The sequence below is a fragment of the Lucilia cuprina genome, chromosome 5 (assembly GCF_022045245.1).
Source record: "Lucilia cuprina isolate Lc7/37 chromosome 5, ASM2204524v1, whole genome shotgun sequence".
NCBI lineage: Eukaryota > Metazoa > Arthropoda > Insecta > Diptera > Calliphoridae > Lucilia > Lucilia cuprina.
This window is the reverse complement of record NC_060953.1, coordinates 67,034,504-67,049,495: the sequence shown is the minus strand read 5'-3', so window position 1 is coordinate 67,049,495 and position 14,992 is coordinate 67,034,504. Positions and strand designations below refer to the sequence as shown.

Here is a 14,992-nt window from a genome sequence, read left to right as displayed (position 1 = left end):
AATGTGATCAAAAATTTCTAAAAATGCTAGCTGTATCTAAACTCGTATAATACTATCAGAGACCTACGCCTAACAGCAGAGAGACTACGGATTGTGGCCGCCGATTGTCTTTAAAATAAGAGAAGTCTCTTATATATAGACCGAGTTTTTTGGGGGATCTTGTTTAGATACTTTCAGTGATTCACAGATTTATTTGTTTTACTTTTCCTTCGATATTTAAATAGACAATACATCAAAGAAATAAAAGAACTAACGGGGTTTGTGAGTGTCTTTAATGGGAAATTTAGATTTGCAATAAATTTATTGGTCCCTCGAATATTTGACATGTGGCAACATCCTGTTGAAACTAAATATTAATATTAAGTTAGGTAAAGGAAAAAAAGATGTTGCTGTTGAAAAATTCGCGACAAAAAAATTCAGATTTATGTAGGTCATTATAAATGGAACCCAACTATATTATGTTCTAACATATGTCGGCCAATATTAAAAATCTTTTTAAACTAGTTCATATTTAAACATTTCAATAACCTGATGTCGATAATAAAATCTAAATTAAAGTTTTTATTCTAATTAAAATGAGAAACAATATTTGTAGACCATGAGTAATAAATCAAATTATTTATTATGGTACTAGTCCATTAATCAGCTGTGTTAACAATAGGTATTAAAATTTGAATTAATTAATGTTTTATTAACGCTGTTTTTGGGGATTTGAAGTGTTAAAAGATATTATTTAGATACACTACATTGAGTTGATAGTATATTTGGAACGATATATTGTTAGTATGGTCAAGCAAATATCGGAAGCAATTTTCAATTATTTTGAAATTTGATTTGTAATAAACAAAGGAAAAAGGATGTTAAAAAAGAGTATGTATTTATGTATGTGTCCTTAATTACAAACAACCGACGATATAATACAATACACCTGTTACAAAAATACAATATAATTAAGCCTCAATTATGCTTAAGCCATTTATTGTTGTATTTTGAAAATTTAAGTCAAACTTTTGGGTCAAATGAGGCCCTATAATTATAAAATTCATGAGGATCATAGGTGCTGATATAAAACTTGGTTTTGCATATGTATGTGTCCTTAATTACCAAAAAACTAGTTACAAACCTAATGACAAACTAAAAATGCTTTATAGAGAAAAGTATACTCTCACTTTCATAAAGCGGATAGTGAAAAATCTCTAAAAAAGTGCAAATAAACATTAAATACTAAACACTTTAAAATGGCAATATGCAAATTATTTTAACGACAGGTTATTCATTATATTACCCCTCTTAATACTATCAATAATCATAATGGCCAAAATTAAATAACAAATAGACGATAAAATGTTTAGCACTCTTTTAAACAAGCAGACACATAATTTAATTAAAAAAGATTAAAACGATAAGTTTACGTTTTTCTCTTGGTGTAACGGTGTTGGTTTATAGATTAGAAAATGCAACAGGAATAGTTTAGAAAAAAGCCAAGCTATTTTCACCCACGATCGATATGCACCAAATCAATACATACAAAACGTATCTATGTTTTATATCCCCATAACCAAGTATAGAATAATGTTTGTACAAGTATCTGTGAGTATCAGTTGAATGAATATCTACCTATCTACTCACTGGTTGATGACGCTGGCTGAGTATTGTTGATGATCTGTTCTATTCAAAGCAGCAGATGCCTAAATATTTATTTCTGACAAACGGACGACAAAAACAACAATTTACTTGGAGAACCAGAGAATGTATCTATAGGTCCAGTATGTATTTGCCTGTTTGATCATATAGTATGTGTATTTTAAAGTTAATTGTTGTTGTTGTTTTGTATCTGTTTTTTACGATTCTAACGTTTTATAATGTTTACCTAGTATTGTGAGCCCAGTCAATATCGAATAGAACGTCGTAAGGTGTGTTTCACAAGTGGCCAACTCAGGCAGAAAAAAAATATCTAACAAAAAACAATTAAAAACGAGAAAAATAATAAAAACGTTATTAAAATTTCCAAATACTTAGATTGCAACATTTGAGCCTGAAGTTATAAAATTATTAACAATTATTAGTTGGCAAACTTTGTAACGCACATCAAAAACGAATTATTTTTTTTTTAAGAAAAAGTGATATTTAACTTAAAAAGTTTAAAAAAAGTAATATCAGTTTTCTTAGTGCAAAAAAAAAGTTTTTTAAAAAATATAAAAATGAAATATTTAATTAGTTTAGTAAGTGTTTTATTAATCATTATTTTAATAGTCATATTTCTATTAACCAAAACAAATAAAATTAAAATCTCATTAAAGTTTATGATTGTTGTATGTTGTCTGCAACAATGTTGCTGGGCTCAAAGCACAACAGTTCGTCCCTACAAATTCGGTTTCACCATAGACGAACAACAACATCGTTCGGAATCAAGAGGCAAGTATATGTTAATGTTTATTTATTTTTTATTTGTAAATAAGTTGTAGTTAGTGTTTATATATGAACGTGGTTCAATTGAACAGTAGTTGAAAAAGAATATCGAATTTTTATTTATTGTAGAATAAGTAGTCAGTATGTATAAATATTTTAAAGGATTTTTGTAACAATATTTGAGAAAGTTTTCAAAAGCATGCTTATCTATGTTCGCAAGCAAATTATTTGCGTAACTTTACTAAAACAATTAGTGAAAAGTAGTCTAAGCCAGCTAAAAAGGATCATATATTATATATGGATTATATATAAATAAGTAAGTATCTGTACCGTTCAAATAAAGAGTACAAAAAAACCTCTTATAGATATATTTGCCTATCGTTGCTATATAAGACACAAGTTAGCGTAGACACAATAGGGTGCATTTTGGATAATAGAGTCGATTAGGCTAAATAGTGTCTGTCTATCTGTATGTATATTGAAATAAATTTCTAAACGGCCAAAGTTATTAGATTTGCAGAAGTCTCCTATTTTAGTACAATCGTAAAGTTCTAACTGTTGCACTGAAAGAAAAACCTTTTTTTATACAACACTTTTCTTTATTTTATTAATAATATTATTCTAGTAATCAGTCTATTTCATTGCATTAACGACAAATGTTTGATTTATCTCGAAAATTTTGTAAACATAATGAAATAATGTCATTAATATAGAATATGTAAATAACGTAATTATACCTTTTTACAACGAAAAATATCGTTAAATCAATGGTACAATTTCGTCAGCATAATGAAAGAGTTTCATTAAATTAATGAATTCTTCATAAAAAATATTAAAAAAAGTCATTAATTTTGCATAATATGAAAACATATGTTTAGTTGATACAACATACAAATTTTCACAGCTAAAATCAGGATGGAACAATTTATGAATGAAATTCGTTTGTTTTTGACAAATTAAAAAAAAGTAAGAAAGTACCGTGTAGGGTATCATATGGGCAAAAAACTATTTTATGAAAGAGATTTTATATGGGGGCTAGAGGTAAATATGGTCCGATTCCTATCAAATTTTATGATTTGATTTACTATATTTGTGTTTTATTGAATTGTACTGAGTTTCAAAGCGATATTAGTGTCTATGAGTGAATTTTGGTAATTTTCTGATGGTGACCTTTTATGGGAGTCTAATGAGGTCCGATCTTTCTGAAATTTAGCAAGTTCCTTAGGGCTTGTATAAAGCTTAATCGATATACAAGTATATTAATATGATAATTACTTAGAAGCCTGTTTCGGGAGGATCTGTTGTATGGGAGCTTGTTGAAATAGTGGACCGATTTTAATCATTTTCATTGTCGTCCTTGTGTCAAAAAAAGTGTATGTGCCAAACTGCGATCTGTACCTTAAGCACAAGTTTTACATGGACAGCCGGTTGGAATACTTTAAGTTGGATATATAAACAATATAAACATTGAATCACACGATAAACAACATTCAAATGCGGACAGAGTAAAAACGCGTGTGAACAGGACATACACAGAACACTACCTATAGTGAAAATCATTAAAAAATATATAGTGCAGTGTTTCATTGGAAATGAATTGATTATATTTATTATTTTATTCTGAATATCAGCGATCTGTAATTATGTAATGGTTAGAAACATTTATATTTTAAAGCACAAATGAAACATCTTAATTGTAGACAAGTTTTACCCGCTAAAATTACGCAGAAATTTTGTTGTTCATTGCAAATATATTTAACGATTGTTAAGCTTAGTATTATAAATTAAATGCTTAAGTTCTAATATTTAGATATTATAAATTTTTTGCGGAACTTACTTTGTACATAAACGGAACTTAAATTGCTCGACTAATTGAATCTTTTCAACATTAGTTTTCAAAGTACTTCGCAATTATAGATAATAATTATTATCATCTGATTAGAATTTTCATTCAAATATTTTAATAAATTACTTAACATCAATATCATTGTGTGTTAATATCTATATTTAATTTATAGAAGAAATCAACATTTATAGTGAAAATCTTAACGCCACACATTTGCCAAGCTAATAACCATGTTTAAGAATTTATTAATAATTTAACATAAAATATCAATAAATGCTTTATAATATGGACAGATAGTTGAAAACTGCCTCATCATCAACAACACATCATTGTCAAGATATTTTATGGCAATTGTTGGCACATGGTGGCAATTGTTGCATCCACATTATGTCAATATTAGCAAATGATACTTGTTGGTAACCTCTTGTATCAATAATGCAACAAGTGGATAAAAACAAAATAGCTACAACAACTGTTTGGATAAGCCAGCAGGTTGCCAGTGCAAAATATAGCCTGTTGCTCATGCGAATTATGATGATCATTGTCGCAACAACTGCAGTTTTATATACATACATATATTTTTTTTATTTATATTTAGTAACTTGTTCTCTAAATAAAAATATTGACATTAAAAACCATAAAACATATGCAGGAACATGATTTCAACAGAATATTAAAAAATTCTTGATTATAACATTCTTTTTTTTTAAGCGACAAAAACAGACAAATAAAATTATGCACATATCAACATACACTTTTATTAATCCGCTTGCAAAGTTGCGCAACAATTTTACCAAAGAAGTTTGCAGTGGTTGCTGTCATAGTGTTTTATCCATTAGATATAAATAATTGCTGTCAATTGGCGGGTTTCTATTTAAAGTAGTACTTAAAAATCTATTCCATAAATATTGTTCTAAGCATATAACTTGTAATAGGTATATATGTATGAATGTTTGTATGTCTCGTCTATTTGATTGGTGAAGATGTTCTTTTAATTGTTTATTTACATTAAATTCAAATGATTTTATAAATCTATAACCGACGTGATTTATTTTTATACATTAATTTATAACTTTTAATTATAATTTAACATCTGTTTTATTGGTATTTGGTGACTATAATAAATAGTTGTTGTTATAATTAAAATGTAAGAAGATTATAAATTTGTAAAATGTTCATATGTATATAAAAATTTAAATTATTTTGAAATTTGTTGAAGATGTAAATGTTCAAATGGACTCTTAAAAAGAAGTTTGCCTTGATGAGCTGCATTTATTCATTTTAATTGCAACAGCATCATAACAATAAACTTTTGTTTTATTGTAAATTGTTTCTCATTTTGTATAGCTTCCTGTATTACTTTGTAACCTTTACACTACGATCGCAACAACTTGTTTTGAGCAAATGATTTCAAAACGTTGTTCGAATTTTTACAAAGACAATTTTATGTTTGGATAGAAACTCAATAGTAATGTGCTGTTACTATCATATTCGGCCACTGATATCATCAAAATGATGGTTTAATTTTTATCGCATTTGGCGAAGACACAGAAATATCATAAGTTTGTCATTAAGCACGGATATTATCAGTTTTCGTAAGACCATTTTCTTTAACGATCTTAGTTCTTTTTGGAAAATCGAGAGATCACGCAGTTCGGGGAGATAGTCTCGTAATAGATATATAATTAACGTACCATTTTGGATTACCTTAGCCAAATACTACCCTGTCGACGAGCCTTTTTAATATGTGCTTGTCCTATGAGGAAGTCAATCATTTATTATCTAGATTACTTGAGTATAGTTAAGTGACAACTGTCTTCGTTCTTGCTTACAAAAGGGACACTATGTAACGAATGTCTTCACTGCTCAAATATTTGGAATGCCTGACATTTGAGACGATATTTCTCGGCAACAGAGTCAACCTTACTAATAGAATAGCCTCTGTTATTTAGGCAAAAGCCCCAAAAACGTTTGCAGTACCAGTACTTAAAAATAATATTTTCTCTCGATCAGTTTATAGTACCGGCAGATAAAAGGTAACCCATCTGTTAGAATGCAACTTGCCCTAAAGGAATATATAGAAGCGGGGTTGAAACATATACAGGCAATGAAGGGAACTTTATCGATAGCAAAAAAAAGACATTTACTCCACAGTCTGTGAGCTACTGTGAAGTTGTTTTAACATAAAAACCGTGAACTTATGTCGAAATATTAATTTCGCGAGCATCAATAATTAAACGTTTAAGATTTCAACCACAGCTACTTCGTACGAGGTAACACTCCAATAGCTAGCATTAGACATAGTCCGAAACAATATTCCACAGCGAATCGAATATCTCCACCAGTTTATAGGAGAATTAAAGGTAATGGTAGCCATTACACATTTCTTAAAATTTATGTTTTATCCAACTAGTTAGAGAAGTTCTACATTCATCTATCAGTTCAGTAAGCTGTTTCGTTTCACTCTGTTATTTTTCTTAAATAGCGTGACTAATATACGATCTGTTTATTAGTCAGTTTTATATATTAGCATTTTTAACACATATGGCACTTATATTTTTTGGTCAAGTTTTACCCGCCAAAATTGCGCAGAAATATCGTTATTTATTGTAAATACATTTATCCAATGTATGTTACATTTAATAATAATAATGGTAATTGAATTTGTTCTAATACTGGCTAAATTTATAGGCGATAAATATTTTTTTTAATTAAAATTTAATGTCTGAATTTTAATACTCCGATGTTATAAATAATTTCCTAAATAATTATCATTTATTGTTATTTTTTATAAAATAAATATACTACTCTTTCATTAATTATTTTTAAAAAAATAATTTCTTTCTTTTTAACTTTTTATAACCATCACCTTCGTGAGTAGGGTATAAGTATGTACTTATATAAGTTTGTCATTACGTTTGTAATTTCTATAACATATATACAGTATGTATATTCTGGATCCTCATAAATAGAGGAGTTGATTTATATTAAATCTAGAAACATAAAACTACTTTTTGGTAATTTTTCGTAAATTTATATTTTTTGATTTAAAAATTGTACAGATCGTTTTCTACCACATCAAGATACAGTAATTTTGTTTTTTAAAAGGTACTTTTTGAATTTTCTATAATATTGAACCTAAAAATATGAAATTAAGTATGTGGTGTCTGAATTAGGTGACAACCCATAAAAGGGAATTTTTAGTACTTTTTCATTTTTCAAAAGGTACTTTTTGATTATTTTATAATATTGAACCTAGGAATAGAATAGAATTTTTTGGTACTTTTTCGTTTTTTAAAAGGTACTTTTTCAGTTTTCTACAATAATAATGAACCCAGAAATATAAAATTAAGTATGTAGAGTCGAAATTATGTGAGAACCGGAAAAAATGAACTTTTTGGTACTTTTTAGTTTTTCAAAAGGTACTTTTTGAGTTTTCCATAATAGTGAACTTAGAAACTTGAAATTAAGTACGTAGAGACCGGATTAGATGAGAACGAATCGATGGGAATTTCTTGGTACTTTTTCATTCTGCAAAAGGTACTTTTTGAATTTCCTATAATATTGAACCTAGAAACATGAAATTAAGTATGTTCATCCCGAAGTAAGTGATTTGAAAGAAGAGTTTTTGATACCGATTTTTTTTAATACACCATGGTGAAGGATATATAAGATTCGCACAGCCGAATATAGAACTCTTACTTCTTTAATATATATTTGAACATTTAATTTTTAATCTAAAATTCTTATTTCTTGAAACCCTTAATAAATCACATTGTAGGGTACAATCATAATTCGTTGATATGGCATATAATCGTATGCTTTCGATTTAGTATTTATCCTGTTAAACTCGATATTTGATTTTATTTTTTAAAAAAAGACACATTGTCACCAAATTAAAAACAAACAAAATACATACAAAACCAGTCAATAACTGTCACACGTCATTTGAATTATTTAAATTTTTACAATTATTTATGACAGGGGTATGTATTCTTAAAGAAAACAACAAACAAAATAGAAATCAAAACAAACCATTTCACCTGAAATTATGATTATGAAAAGCAAGGTCATAAAACCGATAACCATATTTAAACATATTTCTAATACTTTATCGCTGCGAAAGTGAATTTATTCAAACATTTAAATGAATGTTTTATTTAAATATAAATTTATTGTTTTACTGGCTGTTTATAGTCTCATAAATTCAAATTGATTATGGTTGAACCATTGTTAAATGTCATATTAAATATGGTCTAATATCTGCCAGTAGAGAATTAAAATAACAACAATAGTGATAATAACACATAAATTAATTAATAATATTCAATTTAAACTTAAAAATATATACGGCAACAATATAGTCATAATATGGTTAATATTTGCCATTTAATTATGGAATATATGTATGTGTATGTAGAAATGTGTGTTTGTTTATTTTATGTCATAAGAAAGTCCAACTGGTCCGAACACGAGTATATGTTTGCCTAAACACTTACTCCGTTATAACAGGAACACTTTCAAAGCGAAATAAACTTGTTAAAGTTAGTCAAAATTATTTATATTTAATAATTTATACAATTTAAATGAATCCAGTCGAACAAGCTGATTAGAACTATTGTAGCGGAATAGATTTCGAATATTAATTATAATTATGATTTTATTTATAATCTAATTAAAAGTTTAACTGCTTCATTATTGTTTCTTAAATTGTTTGTTTTGTTTTTCTCTTTTTTCAGATGAGCGTGGTATTGTGATGGGAGAATTTGGTTTTATAACAGCTGATGGAATTTATCATGTAACAGTATATGCCACCGATGAGCAAGGTCGATTTCGTATACTAGCCATGAGAAATTATCCTTATGAATCGCCGCCCAGTAAGAACATTTTGTGTTTAGTTTTTACTTTCTTAATCATATATGTTACTTTTCCTAATAGAAACTGTTGAGGTAATGGTACAGCCAAAGATAGCTCCAACGACTACTACCACTGCAAAACCTTTGCCTAAACATAATTTCAATACAGAAGCTTGTTCGGGCTGCTTTCTAACCAATGGCAACAATAAACCTAAAGGTCTTAATGGCATAGAAAGTAAAACTGTGAAGAATGATATAAGACCTTTGTCGAAATCATTGTCTACTAGTGGTACTAATGCTGCGGTTAATCCTAAAATTCCTAACAAGAATGTAGGAGCAGGTAAACTATACGATTTAAATGGTGAAAATGTTTTATTAACTTTTAATGCGAATGAAAAAGCAATAAAACTAAGTAAACCAGTAACTGAAACTTTAGCATTTAACGATTTAGTGGAATTACAAAATGCTGCAAAGAATCAGCAATTATTTAAAACAACACCTGCATCAGTTGCACCAAGTAGAGCTTATTTAACACCTAATAATATTAACACAAAACCTACAGCAGTTACAGCACCTAAAGTTGCTACGACACTTTCAACATTTGCACCAAGTGTCTCTATACTTGCACTTAATAAATTTGTTTCAACACCCTCTAATCTAACACCTAATAATGATCACACAAATCTTCCTACCTTTGCACCTACTAAGTTTGCCACAAATGTTGCAAATAATCTATCAAGTGAAAAACCCATTAAACCAATTACAAAAATTAGTGAAATTTTTGTAAACGATAAAAATAAATCAGTTACTAAAACATTACAAAATCCTTTACGAACACAACAACAATTAATTAAGAGCACACCAACACAACACAATGCACCTCATGATAAACACCAATACCAAGTGGTAGCACTTTCTATGATCGGTGATAAGGGCACACCCCTATTTACTGACAAAAACCAAGCTATTATTAATAATGTTCTTAAACCTTTACAACTTAAACCTATTCAATTTTTGAAACACGATTTAAAATTACCCACAAAAACTGCAGCACAGGAAAACACATTAACCAAAATACCAACAAAGAATTCTTTTGAGCCACAAAACACTGATACTACAGCACAGGAAAACACTTTAACTCAAACACCCTTAAAGAACTCAGTTGGGGATTTAGATGAGGCATCTACACAAGGTAAGAAAACACAGCTAAAGCTTATGCTTGAACAACCTAGTGAAGCCGACTTATTTCCCCAAGCAGCAGCAAATCCTGCAACCTTGAATAAAAACTCCGGCAAGCAACCTATACAAACAACACCAAACACAAATACATTAAACAAGCAATACACTACAAGTCCCACAGTTAGCAAAAACACCAACCAAAAAAGTATATAACACTAAAATGTCCTTAAAGTATTATATATTCAAATATTTTCATTATAGCAGTAAAACCTTTGTCTGGTAGTCCTGACGCAGCAAAGACAAACACCGGAAATCCACCACCCATAATGGACATTATAATGCAAAAAGTGCTTCCTGCTATAATGGGTAAAACACCTTCTGCCACCCCAACACAAACTACAACCCTTAATAAACCAAATGGTTTGTGTCACAGCTAAACTCTAACAATTTTTTATAATCAAACATAATTTCTCTATTTCAGCAGTGCCATCTGGCAAAAAACCTAACGGTATATCCGGTTCATCTTCATCTTCTCCTTCGGCAAACGGTGATGGTGATTTGTATCGTTTCAAATACATTTTAGACTATCACGGCCATACTGAGACCGGTAAACGAAACGGCAATAAGGAGGGCACTTACTATGCCATTGGCGATGATGATGTTGAACGTACTATTGAATATGTGGCAAATGAAAATGGCTATCAGCCACGTATACGTTGGCGTAAATTAGATCGCAATGAAATCAAGTCCAAAGAAAATACTCTTAAAGATTACGAATTCGTGTGGTTTAATCAATAAGCGAATGAGGAAAGAAAACAACTTCATAAATTATAGAAAAATTATTTAAATTTTTTTGAAATGTGTTCATTTTACTGATCCAATGAAAATTAATGTTTTTGTTGATTTAATTTTATTTTAGTTTGTAATAAATAATTTAAATTATTTTTTTTATATATATTATTTTATAATTTATCATAAAGTATAGAAAAAACAATAAATATTTGTCTTGAAATGATTTTAAATGTTTTACAAAGTTAAGTTAAACGCGTTTTAATGACTTTTTGTGTTTTCGAGTAAAAATTGCTTTTAAGAGGCTAATATAGTGATATATCATACAATCAGACCGTGTTCACAGTTTTAGATTCAATACAGTTTAAGAACAAAAAGTACCAAAACAATAATTTTTTTCCATCAGGATGTATGTATTTGTGTACATATGTCTGATTAAATGTCTCTAGGTTAAGTATTGCAGAAGAACCAAAAAATTCCAGTTGAATAACGAAAAAAGTGCCAGGAATCAGCACTTTTTCAGCGTTAATTCAGTTTTTAGGGTTAATATTATGGAATATTCAGAAAGTAATTTCTAAAGAACGAAAAAGTACTAAAAGGTCCTTTTTATGTCCCAATTTAGTCTGGAATCTATAAGCTTAATTTCAAATTTCGAGGTTTAAAAGTATCACCTAAAGAAACAAGTGTTGAATCAAAGTGTTTATAATTTTTAAAAAAACATGCACAAGTTATCAAAGTTGCAACAATTCGTTATTGATACACATCCGTTGTGTATAAACGTGGTATCAATTCCGGTACTTTTCCACCGGGTTTTCCCCCTGTGTAAGTTTGTAAGTGAATTTTTACATTCAAGTAATTTTCTGAAGAGGATTTTGTATGGGTTAAATGAAACTTTTATAAATTAAGTTTAGCCTGTGTTTCGTGATATACTAGAAAATTTAACATAATTATGAGCTCAAGTCCCTATTCGGATGATGCGGTTTTATGGGCCCTAGAGGAAATAATAAGCCGATTTTAACTATTTTCAGTCGGATTCCTTCTTAAGCCAAAATAAAATTATGTGCGAATTTCAATCACAGACGGACAGAGAGTTGGGCATAGCTAAATCGGATCTGATTCTGATTCGATTGGTGGTTGTAAGACCAATATATTTGCGTGTTACAATCCCAGCACAAAAGAATATTTCCATGACCACTATAGTGGAGTAGGGTATAATGATGTTAAGGTACTTTATTCTAATAACATTTTAACAATTAGGCTATGCCAGGAAAAACTTACATTGAAAAGTAATGAGTTCAAATACTTATAAAACCTGTTTTCACTGCTTACTCATTAGCATTTCAACTCATTATTTTAACACGTGATGTCATTATAGGCAAGTACTTCTACACTCGCTTACAAACAGGAAGTTAAAGAAGTATATTTCGCTTACAAAAGAGTTGTTGAGTAAGTTGTTTTGATTTTAATAATAAAAAAGAGCCAGTGAGAACGAACCAAGGACTTCGGTTTGTTAGTTAAATGTTTTAGTTACTGCGCCACTGCTTAGCTATTTTATTGCGCGTCAATTATTGATTTTGATATACAAACTGAATGTTGTATTATTTTTTTTAAATACAATTCTAAACACGGAATTAAATACAAGGGGCAAACCAAATCACAAAGCCAAAAAAATAACTTTTTTTATTAAATTAAAAGCAAGTCATTACTAGAGTACTTCAAAGTAATGCAGACGTTAAGTGGTAGTCTTTAAAAAGTCAGTAAAAAGTAAGTGGTAATGGAAGTACAACCCATTAACGAGTTCTTGCTGGGATAAGTTGAACTTATTTATCAAGAAAACAATGACGGGTTAATAATTAAAACAATTACTTGAAAACTGCTTTAAGATCTTGTTTATCTACCTTTAATAAATAAAACGTTTAAATTTTAATTTTTCCAAATATTTTTTTATTTATGGTTTGTTATTGTTATTATTTTTAATTTAAGAACTTAATTAATCTAAAAATTTGTTTTTTTATCATTAATGTTTAATTTACACAGAGACAAGATTAAAAATATTTTACATACATTCATCAATAAATCTGTTTTCTTCTGGTAAAGTTATCTTTTTGGAAAAGTGTATTTTTTATATATATATATAAACATAAATACGACGAGTACATTGAGATATTGGAATTTGATTTTCTTTTTTTTTTTCATTATATTAATTAGAATAAAACATTAATATTTAAACATCGATGGAATTATATTAATGGTTAATATTTTACAAGATATATTAAGATTTTTAAAAACAAATTAAACAATTAACAATTGTTAATGTAAAACTCAAAACAGTACAACTTTACATTAACAGTTATGAATTGCTTAAATTTAACAAATTATTAGTAGAAAATATACACAATTATAATTAAATTAATAAAATTTCATAATTTTTTTGTTTTATATATATTTTAATATATATTTTCTACTTTTTATTTTGTTGTTATTTAATAAATTTATTTATTTTATATATTTTTTATTTGATAAACTGTACATTTCACTATCACAGTCATCCAGTTCAATATAAAAGTCAATTTAAATTAAACTGTGAAAAAAGAGACGTCAAAATTACTTTAACACAAATTTATACAATTTCCATTTTGTCATTCTTATTATAATTAATGAAAATTTATAAATATTTTTTTTTGTTTAAAAATATTTTTTTAAAATTATTGCTACAATTACACGTTTTGTTTATTAATTAATTATATGGAAAAAACTACAATTATTTTTTTATTTTAATATATTTACAGATTAATTATTATTACAAGTAATTAAGTCTAGCAAGAGTTTTTTTCTTTTGTTTTAAAACAACATTTATGACTAGAAGAAGAGCATTATTTTATATTTTTATTTCAGATTTGGATTTTCTTAATAAATGTTTTATTTTTTTTTTTGCATTTAGACAATAACAACAATTGAAAATTCGTTAGTATTTTATTGAACTTTAGATGAGGATAATGTTTTTGTTTTATTTTTTTTTATTTTTCACTTTAATTATTTTAATTATATTTGCATTAATTTGGAAATACTAAGATTTTGTTTGGTTGCCTCAATGAACAATTTGTTTTTGGTTTCCGTTTGAGAGCTAAATTAATTTACACATTCATTTGAAATTTTGTTGCACGATTAAAATTAGAATACACAGTTTAGATTTGGATTTGTTTTTGTAGATTTGCTCATTAACTGGTGGTTTCGTTTAGTATGGTTGTTCACCCTTAATGTGTCGGTAGAAGGAGGGAGTATCTGTGAAAGTTGTATTATAGGTGGAGGCGTTTAGGGGCTCAATTGTATTTGTCATTGATGATGGTCGCGTTTCGTTTGTATTACCTATGGTTAAACCATATTCAGCCATATGTTATCATTTCAATATGGTAGTTAGACCAGAGTTCATCAAACGATTGCCAACTACTAAAGAATTCAAATTACTGCTACCTACACCCACACCTAAACCGCCAATACTGCCAAAACCACTGCCACCTCCAACACCCACACCCATGCCCACACCATGCGTATGAGATGAAGCCAGAGAGGCTGTTGCAATGTTAAGGTGATTTCCATTAATGAGACTATTTGTGCCACCGCTGTTGCTATTCTGTGTAAGACTGAGGCTATTGTGGTTAATACTGCCGCTCGAGTTGAGGCCACTATTTAAGCCGCCGGCTGTGTTGTTGGCTAAACCAGTTGACATGTTGCTGCTGGAGTTAACGGCTGAACTTAGATTGTGTAAAGTAGCTACATTTATTGCAGCCTGTGCTGCACTTGTACTTGTGCCACCCGAGCTACCCATCACACCACTTGAATGCATAGAATGTGCCCCACTGCTGCCAGCGATGGCGTTACTCTCATATTAGAAACCACCACCGGACGATGATGG

At 28.8% G+C, this 14,992-nt stretch overlaps 1 protein-coding gene across 6 annotated transcripts; it reads left to right on the top strand.

Annotated features, from left to right (window-relative positions):
• The first annotated feature begins 1,892 nt into the window (after nucleotides 1-1,892).
• Nucleotides 1,893-11,170, top strand: LOC111690721 (protein lethal(3)malignant blood neoplasm 1). 6 transcript variants are annotated; one of them, XM_046953247.1, is made up of 8 exons: nucleotides 1,893-2,222; nucleotides 2,301-2,415; nucleotides 8,995-9,132; nucleotides 9,194-9,451; nucleotides 10,163-10,303; nucleotides 10,370-10,495; nucleotides 10,552-10,710; nucleotides 10,772-11,170. In XM_046953247.1, the coding sequence occupies exons 1-8, from the start codon at nucleotides 2,202-2,204 to the stop codon at nucleotides 11,086-11,088; spliced, it is 1,275 nt and encodes a 424-aa protein (XP_046809203.1). In that variant the 5' UTR covers nucleotides 1,893-2,201; the 3' UTR covers nucleotides 11,089-11,170. The 6 variants fall into 6 exon arrangements, with proteins under 6 accessions (XP_046809203.1, XP_046809201.1, XP_046809202.1 ...); XM_046953245.1 differs by having other exon boundaries at nucleotides 10,163-10,495; nucleotides 10,555-10,710; XM_046953246.1 differs by having other exon boundaries at nucleotides 10,163-10,495; nucleotides 10,775-11,170.
• The last annotated feature ends 3,822 nt before the right edge of the window (nucleotides 11,171-14,992 follow it).

Bases quoted from the DNA above. Each gene is read 5' to 3' on its own strand.
- LOC111690721 (XM_046953244.1), top strand. From the start codon at position 2,202: ATGAAATATTTAATTAGTTTA. The intron at 2,416-8,994 runs GCAAGTATATGT...CTCTTTTTTCAG, and splicing joins ACATCGTTCGGAATCAAGAG to ATGAGCGTGGTATTGTGATG. The intron at 9,452-10,162 runs GTAAACTATACG...CAAAAACTGCAG, and splicing joins TAACAAGAATGTAGGAGCAG to CACAGGAAAACACATTAACC.